This window comes from Myiozetetes cayanensis, unplaced genomic scaffold, assembly GCF_022539395.1.
Source record: "Myiozetetes cayanensis isolate MyiCay16 unplaced genomic scaffold, myiCay2020 scf10, whole genome shotgun sequence".
Taxonomy (NCBI): Eukaryota; Metazoa; Chordata; class Aves; order Passeriformes; family Tyrannidae; genus Myiozetetes; species Myiozetetes cayanensis.
Genome location: NW_026086605.1, coordinates 2745920 through 2765583, shown reverse-complemented (window position 1 = coordinate 2765583; position 19664 = coordinate 2745920). Strand labels below are relative to the sequence as shown.

Genomic DNA, 19664 nt, shown 5'->3' with positions numbered 1-19664 from the left:
TTAATTCTTCATTGCATGTGCTTCCACAGGTGGAGCTGGTGATCTGCTCAGGACTAAAAGGGATCTAGGGATGGTGAGGAGGATAAACACCCCTGGGATTGCTGAGGTAATGCTGGACAGAGCAGAGCAGGTCACCAGCCAAGTCACTGCTCCTCAGAATCTCAGCTGGAGGAGGCTGTGGGTCGAGGTCAGTGCCATGGTAAGCAGGAAGCAGGACTAGATGACTTCCAAGTGCTCTTCCCAGGCTAAATTCTATCTGTGATCCCATGACATTTAAATTTAAGGATAGTTTGCTCTTGGCTTGATGTCCAGTCTGTTTAGACTGTGTTTCTCTTCCATACCATGGAGAGAGGAGTCAGAGAAGGGATCTCTCAGCAGCAGTGCTCAGAGTACTGCAATTTAAACACTCTTAAACACCCAACATTCTCTATGTCATTATTTTAAAATATATTTATTGACCACATTGGTTGCCTCTTGTTGGAATGAAGAAACTACGCTCGTAGCAGGGTCAGAATTCTGGGTTTTCAAAGTCTCTCCTTGCCTCAAGTCATCCAAAAATTCTGCTTTCAGTTTGTTGAGTTCTTCCGCCAGGCTCTTCATCTCACTTGGGAGAACGTTTTTGTCTAAAGAAAATTAAAGTTGAACTTTAAACTTCATCTTAAGGACAAAATCATAGAACTGTAGAGTCACAGAATATGCTGAGTTGGGAGGGACCCACAAGGACCATCCAGTCCAACCCCTGGCCCTGCACAGACACCCCAACAATCCCCCCTTGTCCTATGAACTGTAATCCTCTAAAATGTTGGTCTGGAACTAAATGGTTCTGGGATAGGTAGGATGGGTAGGACAGGTAGAAGATGTACCTCTGGCATCCTTCATGGCCTGGGAGATGACCCTCCTGCATGCCTGGTCAGCCTGGTGGACAGCACTGGCTGCACAGATGGCTCGGTCTGTGTCCTGCCCAGGGCCGGCAGAAAGGGAGGAGACAAGCAAAACACTTTAAATTTACCTAACTTTGGAAACAAGTAACACAGCAGCAGCAGCTCCATCACCACCTGAAGGCAAGCAGTGCTACCTTTTGCTCCGTGTCCTCCTCGTTTGGCCTCGCTGGGTTTTCCAGAGCAGTGGCCAGCAGGTTCATTATCTGCTCACTGAGAAAACAAACAACAGAGTAAAACACATCCACCAAACAGGTTCACTGACGTTTTTCTTCCATTTTGAAATGGTACCACAGAAAAAAAAGAAAGAGCAAGTTTCCAGTTAAATTTACGAGGCAATCAGTGAAATAACCTGAGATGAAAAAAAAAAATTACAGCTCAATTATTTCCAGTCTTAATGTTTCAGGCAATTTACATGGATTTTCAACGTCAGGGTAGGAATGCAGGGAATGAGTTTTGGGGTTAACTCTGCAAAGGATGGTGGCTGTGAGCTCCCAACAACCAGCCAGTGTCTTGTTTAACTGACTGGCTTCCAAAAATCCCCACTGGGAATATCTTTTCCACACTGTTTAGATACAATAAGGAGCTTTTACACACTCATTTATGAAAACTGCACTTAGGGAAAACTCTAGGATCAATCCAGTAGCATACTTGTCCTCTGAGATGCAATCAGAGCTGCTCAGAATGAGGCTGTGCTGCTCCCAAGCGTTTTTCTTGAGGTCTGGCATTTCTATTTTCCTTGCCATTAAAAGTATTGTCTGCTCAGGTACAGGATCACTCCTGAGGCGATTCCTCTGCAGGCAGCATTCCAGGGGACAGTCTAAAAACAACTGGCAGAAGCCCAAGGAATCTAAAACAAACACAACCAGACAATTTTAGCTTTAAACAGTTCAACTAACAATTTCTGAGAGCAACACACAAGAGAAAGGCTCTGCATGACTGAGGGGATTCTACACAAGTTCTGAGCCTGATGTGAACACACACCTAGACAGGAACAGCAACAATTTTACCTTCAAGGCAATAACCTTCAAGCAATAACATCTGAGATAACACACAGAAACAATGGTTTGGGGTTGGAGGGACCTTAAAGCTCATCTCATCCCACCACCCTGCCATGGGCAGGGACACCTTCCACTAGCCTGGGTTGCTCCAAGCCCTGTCCAACCTGGCCTTGGACACTTCCAGGGATCCAGGGGCACCCACAGCTTCTCTGGGCAACCTGTACCAGGGCCTGCCCACTCTCACAGGGAAGAATTCCTTCCAAATATCCCGTCTAACCCTGCCCTGTGGCAGTGGGAAGCCATTCCCCCTTGTCCTGTCACTCCATGCCTTGTCCAAAGTCTCTCTCCAGCTCTCTTGGAGCCCCCTTACGTATGGAAAGTGCTCTAAGGCTGCTCTAAGAAGGGTTTTAAGTGTCCTGCCAATTTCTAATAACACAGTAACAAGGCTCAGTTGCTCCTCACCGTACCGCAGGAACCCAGCAATTAAGAATGACCCAAAGTTCCACGAGAGCACTCAGAGCAGCTGCAGTGCCCCGGATCTCCTACGAGCCCCCTCCCGCCGCCGAAGGAGGAGCGCTCACATTTCCTGGCCAGCTGGTACACCTCGTACCGCATGCTCTGGTAGTAGAAGTTGTCGTCCAGGAGGAGGCAGAGCGGCCGTGCCGCGGCCCCGCCGTCCCCCCGCGCCGCCTCCAGCAGCCCCTCCCGGCGGCAGCACCGCAGGAACCGCTCCCAGCCGGGCTGAGCGGGGCCGGGCAGCGGCGCCCCGGTGAGCAGGGCCCGCAGGAGACCCTCCAGGCACTGCAGCAGCTCCCGGCGGCTCCGCTTCCAGCCGGGCACCTGCGGGGACACGGAGGGATCAGGGAGCCCGCACAGCCCCCGCCCGGCCAAGGGGGGGCCCGGCCCTGACCCCAGAGCCAGTCCTAGTCCCAGACACACTCCCAGTTCCGCTCCCAATCCCAGGCCCAGTGCCGGTCCCGTTCCCCATTCCCAATCCCATTCCCAATCCCGGTCCCGGCCGGACGCGTCCCGTTGCCTGGCAACAGCGGGCGCGCGGCGTTGACGCAACGGCACCGACCAATGGGAGCGGCTCTGGCGGCCCCGCCCCCGCGGCGCGCGGGCGGAAGGCCTCGGGCGGGATGAGCTCGTCGTAGTGCAGGAGCGCGCAGGCCCAGCCCGGGCGCTGCCGCAGCCGGCGGCGCAGGGCGCGGGCCAGGCTGGACTTGCCGGCCGCGGGGAGCCCGCACAGCAGGCACAGCCCCACCCGGGCGCCGCTGCCGCTCCCGCCGCGCCGCCGCTCCTGCCGCTGCTGCTGCTGTTCCGCCAGCGCTGCCGCCGCCGCTCCCGCCCGGGCTCTGTGCGCATGCGCCGCGGGGGCGCCCCCTGGCGGGCGCGGCGCCACAAGGCCCGGCCCACAGAACCGGCCCCTTTTACACAAAACTGGTTTTACCCCTTTTCTCACCCAGTTCTCGCCTCGCAATACACTGAATTATTCGCTTTGGTGACCCCCAGGAGCGCCAAATGGTTGAGCCTTCACTGTGTACCCAGCGGTGGCTTTCAAGATCTTTGAACAAAGACGCCACCGAGAGCGCTGCCCCGCGGTGATTGAGGCCTAAATTACGGGAATATTTCATAACAAAAATCTTTATTAAGTTATTTAATTATAATAACAATTTAAGATCCTGAGTGAGCAAGGAAGAGGACACTCCTTTGGCAGACGCTCCTTGCCAGTGCAGATTTTTGCCTGCGACACGTTTTGGGTTCCTTTGTCCAGTTCTTCAGTGATGTGGCCATCTGAGGGCTTAGAAATATTTTATTGGTGAGGCAGTTCTGTAATTTACTCGCTCTTTTCCCTACTTCACACTCCCAAATTGGCATGAACACAGCCAGGCTGCTGGTCACTCCCTGCTGGACAGGTGGATCTGTACTCATAGTTTTGTCCTTCCCAGCGAGTTGGTCTCTGCACAGCAGCTGCTTTTCCATTTTGATGCAGACTTTTTTTTTCCTGGATTTTCTGGATCCCTCTCCTGGATGGAGACCCATTTGGACAAACTCTGTCACTCCATACGTTCCGTTTTAAATCAGTGCCAGTGTCTTTAATTGTCTCATTCAGAATGACCCAAGTTAATCCGTTGCTGTTGTGGCAGACAAAAGCAAAAAAATCCCGAGCTGCAATAACCAGCAGACACTGAACCACTGTTGAGCTGCAGAGTGCATTTCCCAGCATCCCACATTTTCTGTAACTGGATGGTTTCTTTCACACTCAGGCACAGTGTTCCTGGTGCCCCCAGGTATAAGGTCACTTTTATAAACTACCTGAAATGGAAAGGGACGGAGGTGGAGCTGAATAAATCGTGTCTGTAAATAAATGAATTCACTTCTCCTTGGCCCGCACCTCAGGCTCACACACTGTCACAAGTGTAATCCTGTGAGGGCTGAACTTCAGGCTTCTGATTTAAAAAAACCAAGAGGTGAGGTAGAGGAGGCACAAACACAGCCAGCAGCAAGAAGCAAAACACTGGGAGTCACCAAATCTGTGTTCAGTGCCTCTTGCTATCCAGTCTTTCCCAGAGGTACCTGCTTCCCAAGGGCATTTTGGCCACACAAGGAGAGGACTGGAGGATTGAAAATCTTGTGATTTGGGTTTTTTTTTCAGGCCAGTTGGTTGTCAGAATTGGTTGAGGGTCGCCAAGAAGCTTTTCAGACAGCTGGTCTAGGTGGGACTGGGGGTCGTTGAGGTCCTGAGGGAGCTGCAGGAAACTGGGTTTGTACTGGGTGCCTGAAGCGTGGGAAACACGTTGTGTTTAGAATTTCATAACTTGAGACAACTGGCATTTCTAAACTGGTTCTTCACCGTTCTTTAAACAGTTTCTAGCACTTACATTTATACCTAACCCTCTCTGCCCCTTCCTGTAGCATTTACCTGCATTTGTGCTGTTTTCTAAACAAGAAGTAAAACAGCATTTTTCCCTCAGGCATTCAATCTATTACAGCTCATGATGCTGCCTGAAAAATTCATCTTAAACAGGACACAAGACCTCAGGAACTTCATATGCAGTGACAACAGCGATGTAAACCCAGCGAACGTGAAGTGAAGAAGGTTTTGAAGCACTACAAACCTTGTACCAGGAAAATGCAATGTGGTAAAAATATCAGGGCTTGACGTGGCAGGCTGGAAAAGACGTTGCAGAAAATCAGGTTAACAGAAAACACAAAGTGCATGCAATTATCCAGTATTAAGATTTCTGTATTTAAGAACTAGTTTTCTTTTTTTTTTGGGGGACATTCTTCATATTCTCTTGCAACATGTTGTTTTGATAGCAGGCAATAAAGCTCATACCTACCCACACAGAAATCCTCTCTAACACATTCTAAACTCTATTAAACATTTGGAAATACAGGTGGTTTCAATGTATCAAAAAGCCACAGAGTCATAAATAATAATATTAGAGAAAAGGCATTGCAGAGTTTGTATTAACACGAAATAATGCAAGTATGCATCTCTCACCTGATCATTTCTTGTGTCATGACTCGGTTTGTTATCTTGCTTTGCTTCCTGCACATTGTTATCCCTGAAACAGAAACCACGTGGTCAGAAAATTTCCTCAGGGATGCAGCATTTTCCAAGGATGAGGCTACACCTCAGAGGATCTGAGGGTTCTGCTTGTGAGCCCAGCCCTGTCTGGACTTGGCAAGCCCTTTCAGTGTGCTCTGTCCCCATGTGCAATACAATTATCAATAACAATGAGGCAAGTGCAATGTTTTTTGGGGAAAACACCCAAGAACTGACAACTGGAGTGCCTGGATTAAACTACCAAACAGCAGGGGACTGAATTACCTGCTACTGCTGTTGGCAGGGAGGGCTTGTTTTTTTAGGGGGTGTGGAATTCTTTGTGTAGATAAAGCACCTACCTGGCTTGCTAAATTAACCAGGAGCCTGCTCTCCTGTGTTCAAATAGCACCTGTAAGGAGGGAAATACCTGTGCTGTCTTCTGCTCTTCCTGCAAAATTTTCTCCTTATTGCGTCCCTCTTAATGATTGCCAAGGCAGCAACGATGGCGACCGGCAGCACGAGGAAGAAGAAGATGAGCAGCCCATCCCGAAGTGATGTGTCTAGAGAAAAAAGAATTGAAATAATGGCATTTACGATGTTAAAGCATTTTTTTTTCCTGTTGAAAACACTACAACCTTCGAATTATTTTCAGTTGAAACTTCACTGAAATTTATAAAATGCTACGATCAGAAAAGTAGGATTTGGCCTTACGTTATTACAAGTTCTTTCTGCCTTTGACCCCCCTATGTTCCATGATATACAAACTTTTTCCTTTTCCTTATATTTTTTCAACAAACTTGATGATCCTTGTAGGTGCCTTCCAACTCAGCATTTTCTGTGACTCTGTGACTGTGATTTTGTATCTGCTCACCCACAATTGCTCTGCACATCCTCTTTGCCTTCCTAAACTTTTAATAACTACAAAACATTTTTTTTCCCCTCTTTCCCAAAACACAGATTTAGTAAAATCTGGTAATACAAGAATTATTTCTCTCCTCACGAAGCTACAGACTGCAAACTTTGTTTTTTAAACAAAGAGGGAAAACATTTTGCGTGTACAGTGTGAACGCCAGCAAAAGCTACTTCATTACTAGATAATACTGTTTGTTCTTCAAGTCTCATGCAGTAGGAAAAAAAAAAAACAGTTCAAAAGAAACTGAAAAAAACCCCTGCTGTAAGTAGTTTATTTTATGGGGCAGAAGGAAGTCTCAGTGTCCTACCTGTGTGAGCAGGACCGCTGTCAACGCTGCCCCCGTAGCCGGACTGGTTGCAGAACGGAGGGGCCCATCCTGCATTGCAGTGGCAGTTCCCGTTGTTGTTACACACCTACCCCAGGACAACAGGGATTAATGAGTCGGGCAGTGGCAGCTCCCACTGTTGTAACACACCTACAGCCCTTGCACAGGGGTGAGTCAAACGGCAGCACCTCCCTGAGAGCACCTCCACTTGCAGCCTCGGCAGGGATCTGGAGTTCCACGTAGGGAGTGGCATGTGGAAACACGGAATACTGCACAGTATTGCATAGAAATACCTGAAGTGTTAGCTGGGAATAAGCCCTCCCCCTCCATAGCATCCCAAACCACTGAGTGATCCTGATACCTCAAGTGAATTCTCTGTAGAAATTAACATTTGTGTTGTTGTTTGCCTCCACTAAATTGCAGTCCAAGGAACTCCTTTGGACTCCATTTTGATTTTTCACAGAGACATATATAAATCAGGAATTACTAGACCATCTTCCTCAAAGGAATATTTTCCTTTAGCAACTCAACAGCTCAGTAATAATAAAAAAATTCCCAAGAGAAAATCTGAAGAATTGCCTTTCAGTGTTAGTGCTAAGAGGTTTGCCCTGGCAACAGGAATTACAGGTAAAAAAGTGGATTTAACTTTTAATACAGATCAGAAAAAAAAAGGCAAAGTCATCTGGATGGTTGTTGCTTTTATGCAGGGAACTTGCACCAGTCTAGAAACATGAAGCACCGTCTACTCACCCCATTATTATTACACCTCTGCTTTACATCACAGCTGTAGCCCAGAAACATTGCATCAACACATTCAAAACCTACACAGGCCTGGAAGAAATAATTAAGAGTCTTGCAAACACAAAACTAAGGAAAAAAAAAATCCCATCCCTTTATAAATATACCATATAAATGCATCTGTTTACAACAAGGCTACAGCTTTTACTTGTATGTCAAGAAAAAGGGGGTGATAGAACATTCAGTACTTCACAATTTTATAGCTGTATTTTTATCACATTTTCTTAACCCTGTGGGTGCAGTTTGATGGAATAATCTGAATAACTGATTATGGAGTTGACTGATTCGTAGCATCCCAGTTTTTGAAGAGCTAATTAATTGTTTTTGTAGATTTCAAAAAAAAAGCAGGTTTTTCATTGTATTATGGCACACAAACAAGGGAGCTGTGGAATGCCTTTGGAAGTTAAGGACTTTCCACTTGGTGGGATATATTCCATCACGCTGCTGGGATGCCTCTTACCTTGTTTTCTCCACAGGCTGTCCCATCGTGAACTTGAGCAGGATCAGGGATATCTGATCCTAAGTCAAAGTCAGAAGACCAGCATAAAACCCCGGATGCATTATTGACAACACTCCAGGCAGGAAGGTTTTGGAGACTGACAGATGTGCACTGGAGTTTGCCACACAGACTGTGCCTGTATTGAAGGAAGGACACTCAGAGACAAGGTGAACAGAAAAAAACCCACAATATCAGTGAAAATACACCATCCAGTCAAATTTTTTAGCTTGCATTTCAGGGAAATATTCTTTAAATCTCACACTTTTATGGGTTTGTGACGGCATACGTTTTTTGAACATTTTAGGGTTAGTTTTGTTTGCTGGAGACTTACTGGACAGGGCATTTCTTGTACACTCCACCTTTCATCCCACAGTTTCCAAACCTATCTCCTTTAATATTTGCTTTCTCAAAGCATATATCAGGTGCTTTTCGTGCCCCTGTACAAACAAACAAACAAACAAACAGTAAATCTTTGTAAGCTGTCCGAAAAAACACAAGAAAGAAAAACTGGAAAAGGAGAACACCAGTGGATTTACATGAAATAATAAACACACCTTTCCCATATATAGCTTCACACTGTGAATCAAAACTCTGGCACACTCCATAGTAGCAATAGGCCTTGTTGTTGCTGCACGGGTGACCATTCATGATGTAAACGTCCTCTGGGCAGTAGGCACTGCTCCCACTGCAGTATTCAGGGAGATCACAGAAATCCCTTTTTGCTCTGCACTCTGCTCCTGCCACTTTAAACTGGAACCAGAGAGGAAAGGCGCTGTCAGTTTGCAACATCAGAAGTTCCAGGGTGAAACAATCAGTGACAACCTTCAGTGATGTCAAGGGAGACAAATTTCTCTCCTTTCTCAGATTTCAAATGCCCTCTACTGGTGAACGTGGTTTGATAGCGTGAAAATAGGTCAAAGAGGACCAGATCAGCTCTTTTCAAACGTTAAAAAAATCTAGTGAATAGCATCAATTTTGCTCAATAAGGCATTGCCCACCTTGCAATTTTTGCAGCAGAGTCCTTGAGCGCACTGGGATCCAGGCGTGAGTTTGCAGGTTGCAGCATCACAGCAGGGGTTGGAGCACTCCTGAGGAACAGCCACGGACAAGGGGACACTGTTTTTATCTCCTTACATAGCTAGGAAAGCACATCAGCAGTACAAGTGCAAGCCAGGCCTTAAATCCCTGTCTCTGCCACCTTCTGACAGCCGTGTGCTCCAACAGGAACCAGCGGACAGCGTGGCTGTGTCTGCCTAGTACAAGTCATCAGGAAAACACCTGCTCTGATGTGTTGTGGCCAGTTGGAACCAGGAGCTGGTGACAGCCTTTTGAGTTGTTGATGTCTTTTTTGAGACACTTTTGTTTTCTGGAGAACGAGCCAACACCTCCCATCCTTTGAGGGACCTTTTTGGCAATGCAAATAACGACTCACAAAAGTGATTCAGTGTGGGCAAAGTTTAAGGGTTCCTGTTAAGAAACCTGCATGTGCTCTACAGATAAAGTAGCCTCTGTCATGTAACAGAAATGTCTGTGCTAAAACCAGCACAAAACCCAGTTTTATCTGCACATACTCTGCTCTAAAATGCTCTTCTTTCCCAGCAGTGCCTCAGTGTTCTATGAAGACCAATAGCTTTAAACTGAGTCTACGTGAAAATCAAAGTATGATTTTAAGCTTGGATAGAAAGGAAAATTACAAGGAAAACTCCTCAGGTATTAATGCATTCATGTATATCAAAAGGCCAGTATTATATAGAATAATATCATATAGAATAATCCAATATACAACAAGTCTCCAGTTGAATTTCAACCATTACCTGTGGTTTGCCACAGTCACATTCTTCATTGTTGTCAACCACATTATTACCACAGACAGGTTCTCTGTACACATTACTTGTCTTGGGAGGATTTCTAAGGCAGTTTCCTCCTCCATTAAGAATAAGGGTCTCAAAATCATCAGCACTGCAGGTGCTGAAATTCCTGGATCCACTGGAAAACATAGTATTTTATTATTATAAGTATTTTGCTTACAGGAAAATGTACAACTCAAGCTCTTAAATTATTGTCACTCTATAATAAATGTTGCATTTCATAATGCTAGGAGATAATGAGATAGTTAATTTCTGCTTTAGTTTGCATTGAAGTGCAGTACTAGAAGTTAAAAAATACTATTATAATATAAATACATGTACTTTCAGAAATGAGATTATCTGTTCTGGTGTCCTGTATAAAACAGGCTTTAGAAATTCCTTGTGTGTACTGAGTCTAAAAATGTTTGATTAGAAAGACATTCACCTTAGAGTCCCTAAAAACTCAGGAATTCATCTCCTTACAGTGGTTTTGTCCAGTGTTCAATCACCCTGACAAATGTGGATAAATAAATAATATGATCTTTTGCTCTTAAGGGGAAGCCAAAGAACAAATGAACTGAAAGAAACATAAGCCAAAATGTTTTGTTTAAATTAACTGTTAAATATTTGTTGCATGTTTGCAGGAACCCAGTGAGTATATTTAAAGCATTCTCAGCAGGCTAAAAACCAAACCAGAAACACACTATCATTAAAAAAAATATATATATAAAATCAAATTAGGTTTTTAAGAATACTACAAATAAAGAATGATTGGGTCAGAAAACAAGGAAACATTTCAAATAAATTAAGATTATGTGAAATCCTAATTCAGTGACTACAGCTCTCTGCCTAAATTTTTCAAACAACTCCCCATTCACAGAAGTTCTTCCAGACTCCAGAGGAGTTTCACGGCTTGCAAGGCACAGTCGTGCAAACAAAAGGAGTTCTTGCAACCAAACAAGTGGCAATCTTACTTGTCTGTGCTGTGCATTATGTAGGATGCAGGACACCTCTTATCGTCGTGTTTCATGCCGAGGTTGTGCCCCAACTCGTGTGCAACCACCGTGGCGTGACGTAACATATTGTTGTGGTTCAACTAACAGAGAGAATCAGTGTCAAAAAAAGACAAAAAAACAACAACAAAAAGGTGACATCAAGAAAACACTGTTTGTGCCTCGTGTTTCATTCCCACCACCAAGCTCTGGAGACCCATGAAGGCAGAATACTAAACTATATCTCAAGGCAGAAGCAGCAGGAAAGGACAGTTTGTCACTTTTATTTTCAGGCAGGGCCAGATTCTGCCACTCCTTCTGTTGCTTCCATGAGGATCATATTCTGAATAATAAATAGAGTTGGCAGCTGGACTAGATGGTCACTGTAGGTTCCTCCCAGCTGAAATTAGTCTATTTATTCTGTTCTAACACAGTTAATCACTCATGAGACTGATTTCAGTGGAGCCTTCAATGACAAATGTACTGTTGGAGTACCAAAGCTGCTTCTGAGATTATCCACAGTGTTGTGGCATCCCTGCTTTAAGAACAGAAACCTCTGGTTCTGCCCCAAGGGTGGAGAAAAACCCAGTTTCTTACTAATTTTCCCACACTTCAAATTTTTGCAAGCTTACAGCCTTCCTGTGGGGAATTCCAGATGCTTGGGAACGTGGTGCATTATGTTCAGTATTTATTTAAAGAGTAAAAAACCCCACACATTGTTTTGTGCTTCGTGCCCATCCCAAAACCACTCTAGTTATGAACTTTAATCCTATGAGGATGGGCTTTTTCATGCAATATTGAGTTAGATGAATTACAAAAGGGGAACAAAAGAATTATTTGAGGAGTAAATCTGCCAGGTGGGCTGGAATTTGACAAGGAGAGAAATTGAGAAGTACTTAAAAGGAGTTGTAAAATATACAAGAATCTTTACGTAATAAAGCCCATGAAAGAAACCATACAACTGCAAGCCTGGTCTCCAAGACCAGGGTGACTTGGTCCAGGGCTAATTTCTTCCATCACCCACAAAATGATGTACTTACAGTGCTGATTGACCCTCCCTGCACTTGTGAGCAGACAGTACCCACAAAAGCCATTCCAATGGATCCCCTGAAAGAGCTTCTCCCTCTGCAACAAAAGCAGTTTGAAGGGGGTGCTGAAAGATGGGCTGAAAGTTCGTGATTTCTACTGAAAGACAATGATGAGTTTGAAAGAAATTCTGCAAGGCAAGATTTGGTCTTGCTGAAGTCAAGAAGAAATTCATCACCACATCAGGATTTCGCTGTAGTTAATAATGCTAATTGCAATAACAGCTTGAAAATAATGTCAGTGCTTATACATTGTAATATATTTACATTATAATTATATACTGTACATTAACACTGGCAGCATGGCCAGTTTTCCCACTGAATGAAAACTTACATTATGAGATGACTGACATCGTTTCTTGATCGCTTAAGAAGATCTTTCTGCCTCCAAGAAACAAATCTGCCCAGAACATCCCCAGCTGAACCATCCATTACAGAGATGTGGTTTGCATCTGTCCAAATCTCTAACCCAACCAATACAATCTGGATGTTTAATGGTCTATACATCTGAAAAAAAATGTAATGATAATTAATGTCCATCGCTCTGTTTTGATGAGGAATTTGAGGAATTCTGAAAGATGACTTCACTATTACTGAGTAAAAATAAGCTGAACTTAGTGACTAAGACAGAACTTTAGTTTCTTTGAAACTAAAGGTATATTTGTATTTATAAATGAAAATATAAAATGTTTATAAACTATAAAGCAAATAAAATTGTTTAGACTATAAAGCTAAATATAACTGAAGAAAATCTACTTTATGAAGATACCTAAACATATCTTTCAGTTGGAGAAGTTGGAAAGACCACATTCATTCATTTCCTTTGCTAATTGTCTCGAGGAGAAACTGGGAGCAGCTGATCAGAGAGCTTATGGAATTGTTCACAGTGCTGAGAGTTTTCTTAAAAAAACCCTACAAACATGAGAAATACTCTTCCTAGAAATGTAAAACACATGGAGACTGAAGCAGTCAAACCACAGAAGTGATTTGAAAACATCTTGGATCTCTCCCCCTGCTTGCAATTCCACAAGACTTGAGCAGAGATTCGTGATGTGCCTTAACTGTGTTACAGATTGTTGTATAACTTCCAAATACAGTTTCAGAACTGCATGAGCTGTACTTCTGAAACCTATGATAAGGTAGAAATTACTCAACCCAGGCAACTTATCTGACCTACCCCATCAACGTAATTAATCAGCTCGACCGTTTCCTTTTGCACCGCAGCAGGATCAGAATTCTTCAGCAAAAACTGTAAAATACCACAAGAATGTCAGAGAAAGAAAACTAACCAAATAATAAAATGCATTTAGGGTTGGATGAAATAATTACCCTCTTGTTATCCACCACCACAAACAATTCTACATAGCTTTTCTGAGGCAGGACAGCTCGCTTCTCCTGCCAATTAGAAAGGACAGAAAGTTAACATAACAAGTTCAAGGCTTTTTACTTCTGTTTCTCACGATTTTTATTTTGTGTGTTCATAAGGCAATGTGGCCATTCTTATAAATTGCATCTTCTAATTAGTGGCCTTAGTTTTGCCACACAAATATCTCTAGGTATCAGTAATTCACAGCAGGTCAGGCACTGGGGTGGATCAGCTGTCTTGGGCAGCCTCTGCTCTTCCACTGCAGGATTGCTTCAAGCTATGTTAAATTCCCAATGAGGTCTTCTGCTCCAGGATTTCCTCAGCAGCATTCCCACCAGTCTGGCTTGGCATGCATGGAAAAGGAAGGCCCCAGGGAAGTGGCCTCCAGGTCCAGTGATATTGTTCCAAAGCAAGAGCTCTGGAGGCCCCTTGGCTGCTGGGACGGGCTGAGGGGATGGCCTGGACTGCAGCTCAGCAGAGAAATGGGAATATATTTACCCTCAAAAGCTTCTCCCTGCCAGAGGTAGTGTTTGATGAAAATGTGTACTCCACAGCCTGCTCCACAAACATCTGCTCAAGCTGAAGGCTGCCATTCAGCACCCCACAGTGGAAGGGCACGTCCTGCTCGTCCTCTAATTCATAAAACACATGTTCAAATGTGCTGGATGTGTGGAGAGGCTCCATTCCATACCACTTGCCACCAATGTAGAGGACTCCCCTAAAAATCAGTTAAGAATGAAAAATTATTCCATAGTTTTTCCCTCGTGGTTAATGTCTAGGTGGGTGAATGAGAGCTGGATGCTTAAAAAAACCTAGAACTGTTCACACCACTACATTGAGATAGATTATTGTCTTAAATTATCTCAGTATGGGGGGTAAGGTCAAATGTCCAACAAAAGACAAAATAGAACTTAATAAAAAAGTTGTACACAAGTGGGGGCTCCTTGAATCAGAGAGAAAAGAAAGAAAAAAAAAAAAAGAGAGAAGGGAGGCAAATTGTTACTAAATGAGTCTGGATCATGGGTAAAAAGCTGATGCAAAAGGTCTCTCTTAATCCTTATCTCTGGTCTCACTTTCAGCCCCATGCAGCTAAAGCAATTTAAAAAATATATCTTGTAAGACAGAAGGAGAGGCTAAAAACAATCACCAGGGTGTTTGTGAGGACAAGAGCAACACTGCACTGCTGAGTGCAGCTAAGTACAAATATTTTGCATTTGTCCCCGGCTCAGAAACCCCTGGTAAATGCCTTTGTGCATTGCCTGAAATACCACAACACAGACCTTTTATCCTTCCTTTACAGGAATGCCAGGATATGCCATGATTTACTGTGAGTGGCATCTCACTGTGATCTCGCATGAAAGTTGTGTGCATGAATTTTATCCCACTTGTAATTTTACTGCACTTGAAACACACACAAAAAAATTGTTCCAAATTCCAATTTGGTCAAAATTTTTTCCATGGAAACAGTTTGTGTTTTGAAACGTGCTCATTTATAAGACAGAAATGTTTTCAGGAGTGTTTTTTAAGTGCATCAAAAGCTTAATTAGGTAACATTTCTCCTACATAAGTATTTCTGGTCAAAATATTCACATCAAGTCCTAGAAGCCTCAGGTCATGCCCAGGTTCTGCCTATAAACCAGGTTATGGTTTCTGTCATGTTTCATTATTTTTTTTTCTGTGAAGGAATCTTAGAAAAGAGGGAAAAAAAAGTGGGAGTTGATGGAAACTACAAAACCTGTAAAGAGTTTCAGCTTCATCAGAAGGTGAAAATATTAAAAAAAATATTTGCAAGACAGGATGGTGGGGTTTTTTTCCAGCTGTAAGATGAATAGCAACTGGGTTTTTTGCTGTTTTTACTTTGGTACTGCACAAGGAATTATCCTTAAAAAAGCAAGAGAGGATACCTCAGGCCATCACAGGTGCTGAGAGCAACTGTTGAGTCAGCAATTCCTTCGACAATGCCATGATAATAACAGTGTGTCTGAAAGGCAACAAACCCACATAATTAGTGACAAAACAAGGTGGCTGCCTCCAACTGCAAACTTATTTTCTAACTGACCATATTATTTGCATGACATTAAGGCTGCATGTTGTGGAGTTCCCTATTCTGAAAATAATCCCAGCCTTCTTGGAGTAAAATATCACTTGCTGTGTTGGGATTACTTGTTTAACCCATCACCATCTTTTGTAAAAATCCTCTCATCTGCATTGCTCATCCTGTTCTCAGAGTCCTCTCAAGGGCTGACCTGAGAAGATGTCCCATGCACAAACCACCCAGTGAAGTCTCACTGAGCTCACACGCAGTTTAAAGTTGAAATTAAATTTAGAAGAATTTAGAAGGCTCGTTTGATACAGCACCTAAAAATTATAGTGCTTTGGATGCTGCCACTGCACCTTTAATTGCACACTGTGCAAGGGTGACCTAATCAGGCAGCTCAAATTCAGCCTTGGCATCATCTCCTGGCATCTCCTTTCACACCTCAGGAAACAGGGATGCTCTCCTACCACAAACAGCCAAATCCCTCGTGAACCTTTTGTTTATTATCACTGGCAATTGTTAAACAGAAGTGCTACAACTGTGAAAATTCACAAAAGCTGCATCCCCAGAAAATATTTTTTTTTTCTCGGTTTCCCTGGTTTGAGGAAATTCTGACACAAAGAGGGGGGAGGGGATTTTATCAGGTACAGTACCTCATTTTTGGATTGTGTTGCCTCCAGTTTCCCATTTTCCCCATATGTAAACAGCATAAAGTCTTCACTAACAAGCTTTCTGGAAACAAAAATAAACCACTGCTCTTTTAAAGGTCTAGAAAGCAAGAAGTGGGTCAAGAATCCTGGCAAATGCTACATTCTGTTAGCATGACACTCATGCTAAATTATTATTAAAATGGAGGCACACCAAGCAAAATACCTTAAAATGAGCTGGAGTCTTTGGAAAATAAGTTATTTTAAAATATTTTAACTACAAAACCCATAGAGAAGCATCTAAGCAGATTCATTTGCATAAGGGCCTGGACTGCTCCAGGCTCAGGAATGAGGAACAACAGAAACAGAAATTTCTTCAAATACAACACAGCTAAGAACCCTCCCCCCAGCTAATAAAAAGCTAATGCTGAACAGAACTCTGATTTCCCCTAAGGATTTTCTGAAATGTACAATCTTGTGTTGCTAAATTGCTATTATTAAAAAAAAAATAAAAATCAAAGTAAATTTCTTCACAACTAGAGAAGTTATTATTCCTTTCTGTTTGCAAGATAGTACCATAAAAGAGAGACTATTGAACAGAATAATTTTCTAATTACTGCAATCTGACTTTTAAATGGTTTCTTCTGAATTTTTTCAGTATAAAAATGCTTGTCTGGATACAACTAACCCCAGGACAGTGTGATTCCTTAGAACACTATCACATACTTATTTTTCTTCAGTTTTAGGAGGTATGTTCCATTTCTGGTTTTCACTGAGTAAGAAAGGTTGTCATCTGAATGCTCCTGAAAACGGGACAAAAGATACCACTTAATTAGGTGATTTTCTACTTGGTTTTGTCATACCCATGTTCTACCCAACTTCTGTGTGTGTGAAGGGTGTGCCAAAACACAGATCCCAAACCTTCTCCCTCTGTAATTTCAGAGCCTCAGCAGCACACTGTGCATTCTTTCCTGTGTAAAGTTTTAAGTTCTATTAATCTGCACATTTTCTCTCAGAGGACAGGAGGGCACAGCCCATGTGTGCACTCTTTGCCAAGCACCACGCCAGGTTTTGTGACCCTCCTTATGTAAATCAGATAAGCCACTCGCCGAGTCTCTCGTTCCTTAATCGGTTTGCTCAAAGATGACTAATGCTACTTCATTAACAGTAAATGAACTCAGTATCTAGCACAAAGGGAAGTTACCTCAGAACTGGAGAATTAAGGCTCAGATCTTTCTCTTTTAACTCATTCCTTTAAACTATGTGACTCTAGGGGACCGTTTTTACCTATCAGGGGCTCCGTGGCTGAAGTCCTCTGGTTATCCAAAACCAGAAGGCAGAAAGCATGAACATCAGTGCAAGTTCAACATCTGACTCAGAAAATGGAAATATTCTTCGTGTTCCTTCTCACTTCTGCCTTACAAGGTTGTTAACAAAACCAGAAGTTTGGACGGCGCTAACTTGGAGCACAATCACAGGAATTTGTGGGAACAAATTTGCTCAAAATTAGTTGAAAACACTAAGAATCTGAAGAAATATAGAAATCTGGCACATTTCTTCACAAAAATCTCTATATACTTATACATTGTGTGTGTGTAATGTAGGACAGTGTTGGGAAAAACAGCAGCATCAGAAGAAAAAAAATCAGGATCACAAACCTCATGAAAAAATGGGTGATGTTTCTCTCTGCCCGTCAGACTCTGAGGAATGATTATTTCTAATGTAGAAAATCTGGGTGTCTGTTCAGAAGATACACCTGAAGATGAAGTTTGAAAGTGGTAAATAATCAGAAGGCATAAGGCATTATGTTGGCACCTGCACAGTGGGCGTTGCCAAAAGACCGTTCTAATCCAGCCAGAAATGGGGAAAGAGCGACTTCACCAGTCCAGAACCTGACTGCCCCTGCTCAGCTTGGGCTGTTCTGTCTCTTTCAGAGCTCTTGGATCATGCTGGGAAGTTGAAGAAATCAACAGTTTCAGTCATGGCCAAGTTATTTTTAATTTCGGAGTGTTGAAATAGATATTGCCTCGTTTTTCTGCAGAAATGCTGGTTTGACTGTATTCAAGGGTGATGACTGCACCACCCCAAACACAACTGCTGTAAAGTGCTACAAACTGCAAATTCAAGCCAAAGTTTCCTTAAACAGGGTGTCCAAAACTGGTTGGTAGTCTTGGCTTTAACTCTTGGGTTTAGTTACCTGCATTATAAACTGCGATAATAGCTCAAATTTTAATTTTCCCTTCATATGGACAATACCAAACCATCCTTTTCCCGGTGCCCTGAATGAGGAATACTTGCAGTTGTCCTCTGGATATAATTCTTCCACCTCCTGTGTGTATAATCTTGGCTCCTGCCATTGCCTAACGCTGCATTTTGTTTGTTCTAGCAACAGTCAAACCTTTGCAAAACATTTGTAGCCTTTTACATGATATCAGAATTATCTGCAGAACAACATGCTAATGCAGGAAGCTAAAGATAAGAAGCCTGGTTTCAGGTAAATGGTTAAAGACAAAACCAATATCCTCTAACTTTCTTTAAAACTGTGAGAACTTGAATTCATCTTCCTTTTTCTTGTCTGCACATCAGTCTGGTTTGATCAACAGAGACACAACCATTGCTTTTAAACAGGTAACAGAATCAAGAGTAACATGGGTTTTAACAATGAAAGTGGGTTCTTCCTTCTTAAATTGTTCCTTCATAAGGAAATAGAGAGATTTCTTCACACTTATAGTAATACAAAGTCACCCTCAGCCTCCCACGTTTCTGTGAATGGAATTCAGGATTGCAAAGAAGCCACACAACCAGTCATTCAAAGTGAGGAGGAGGGCTTTGCAGTGTAATCATGATCTCTACCTGTTAGATAACATCAGGGTTTTTAAAAGCTAGGTGCAGGTAGCTGTATGTTTAACATTACAGGCTGTCATTGCCATCAAAATGTGGAAGCTGCTGTTAGGAAACAGGTCTGAAAAGAGTATCAGCACTCGATATTTACTTCTGACTTTGCTCTCAGTCTTCAATAATTTTATTATCTAAATCACAAAACTCATTCTCTTTCACGAGTAAAAGTGTATGTTGAACTGACAACGGAGATGCTCTTTTAACAACTGAAATTTTCACACCTGAAAGCAGGAAACCATCTTCGATGCACATCACAAAAATACCACTGTCTAAGAAATATTTCAGGTGTTACATTTAAATCTAAAGAGTGAAGCCAAATCATAAATGGAAATGAGTTAATGAGGAACCATAATGAAGCTGTAGGAATTCCCCTCACATTACTAAAGAAGAAATCTTTTCCTGCAGTCTTTACTATTGATGAGAGTGACAGTAAATGCAGTTGTCACAGTGTCCTACATGGAAGATGATATATTTCCATACTTACCACATCCTGGAGGGAAAAACCCCACAAACAGCTCAGCAATAAAACCTTTCAACCTGCAATCTTTTCCAGACACCCTTTTTCTTGCACAAGATTTTCTCAATGAGCAGGTGCTGTGACTCGATGTGAAAAGGGAGCATCATTATGCTCAGGATCAGAGAGCGCAAGAAGAAGAAGAAACTTTCTGAATATTTAAAAAGAAAGCAAACTTACCTTTCATCCAAAAGGGTTTCCCAGTAAAAGTTAGCCCAAAAGTGAACCAAAATAGGCAGTGCTTTAACAT

The 19664-nt window shown here is 42.8% G+C and overlaps 3 protein-coding genes across 4 annotated transcripts in view; 1 reads left to right on the top strand and 2 right to left on the bottom strand.

Annotated features, from left to right (window-relative positions):
- Positions 1-437, top strand: part of IKZF5 (IKAROS family zinc finger 5) — a 13513-nt gene extending 13076 nt beyond the window's left edge. The window contains exon 7 of one of the 2 annotated variants that reach the window (XM_050305361.1): positions 30-437. In XM_050305361.1, the coding sequence (XP_050161318.1) occupies positions 30-220 (191 nt within the window). In that variant the 3' untranslated portion in view covers positions 221-437. The remainder of the gene's footprint in view (positions 1-29) is intronic. The other variant, XM_050305362.1, reaches the window with a different exon arrangement.
- Positions 435-4533, bottom strand: PSTK (phosphoseryl-tRNA kinase). Its single transcript, XM_050340822.1, has 7 exons — positions 4517-4533; positions 3018-3366; positions 2521-2779; positions 1590-1788; positions 1076-1151; positions 864-957; positions 435-623 (listed from the first exon to the last, which is right to left on the bottom strand). The coding sequence occupies exons 1-7, from the start codon at positions 4531-4533 to the stop codon at positions 436-438; spliced, it is 1182 nt and encodes a 393-aa protein (XP_050196779.1). The 3' UTR covers position 435.
- Positions 4503-19664, bottom strand: LOC126634722 (disintegrin and metalloproteinase domain-containing protein 9-like). Its single transcript, XM_050305346.1, has 22 exons — positions 19595-19664; positions 17661-17758; positions 16729-16805; positions 16009-16087; positions 15222-15298; positions 13816-14035; positions 13281-13346; positions 13129-13200; positions 12286-12458; positions 11907-11991; positions 10849-10970; positions 9842-10013; positions 9026-9115; positions 8582-8777; positions 8359-8464; positions 7989-8163; positions 7481-7561; positions 6713-6818; positions 5920-6052; positions 5448-5511; positions 5059-5111; positions 4503-4718 (listed from the first exon to the last, which is right to left on the bottom strand). Exons 1-22 carry the CDS (start codon positions 19662-19664, stop codon positions 4640-4642), a joined length of 2394 nt encoding a protein of 797 aa, XP_050161303.1. The 3' UTR covers positions 4503-4639.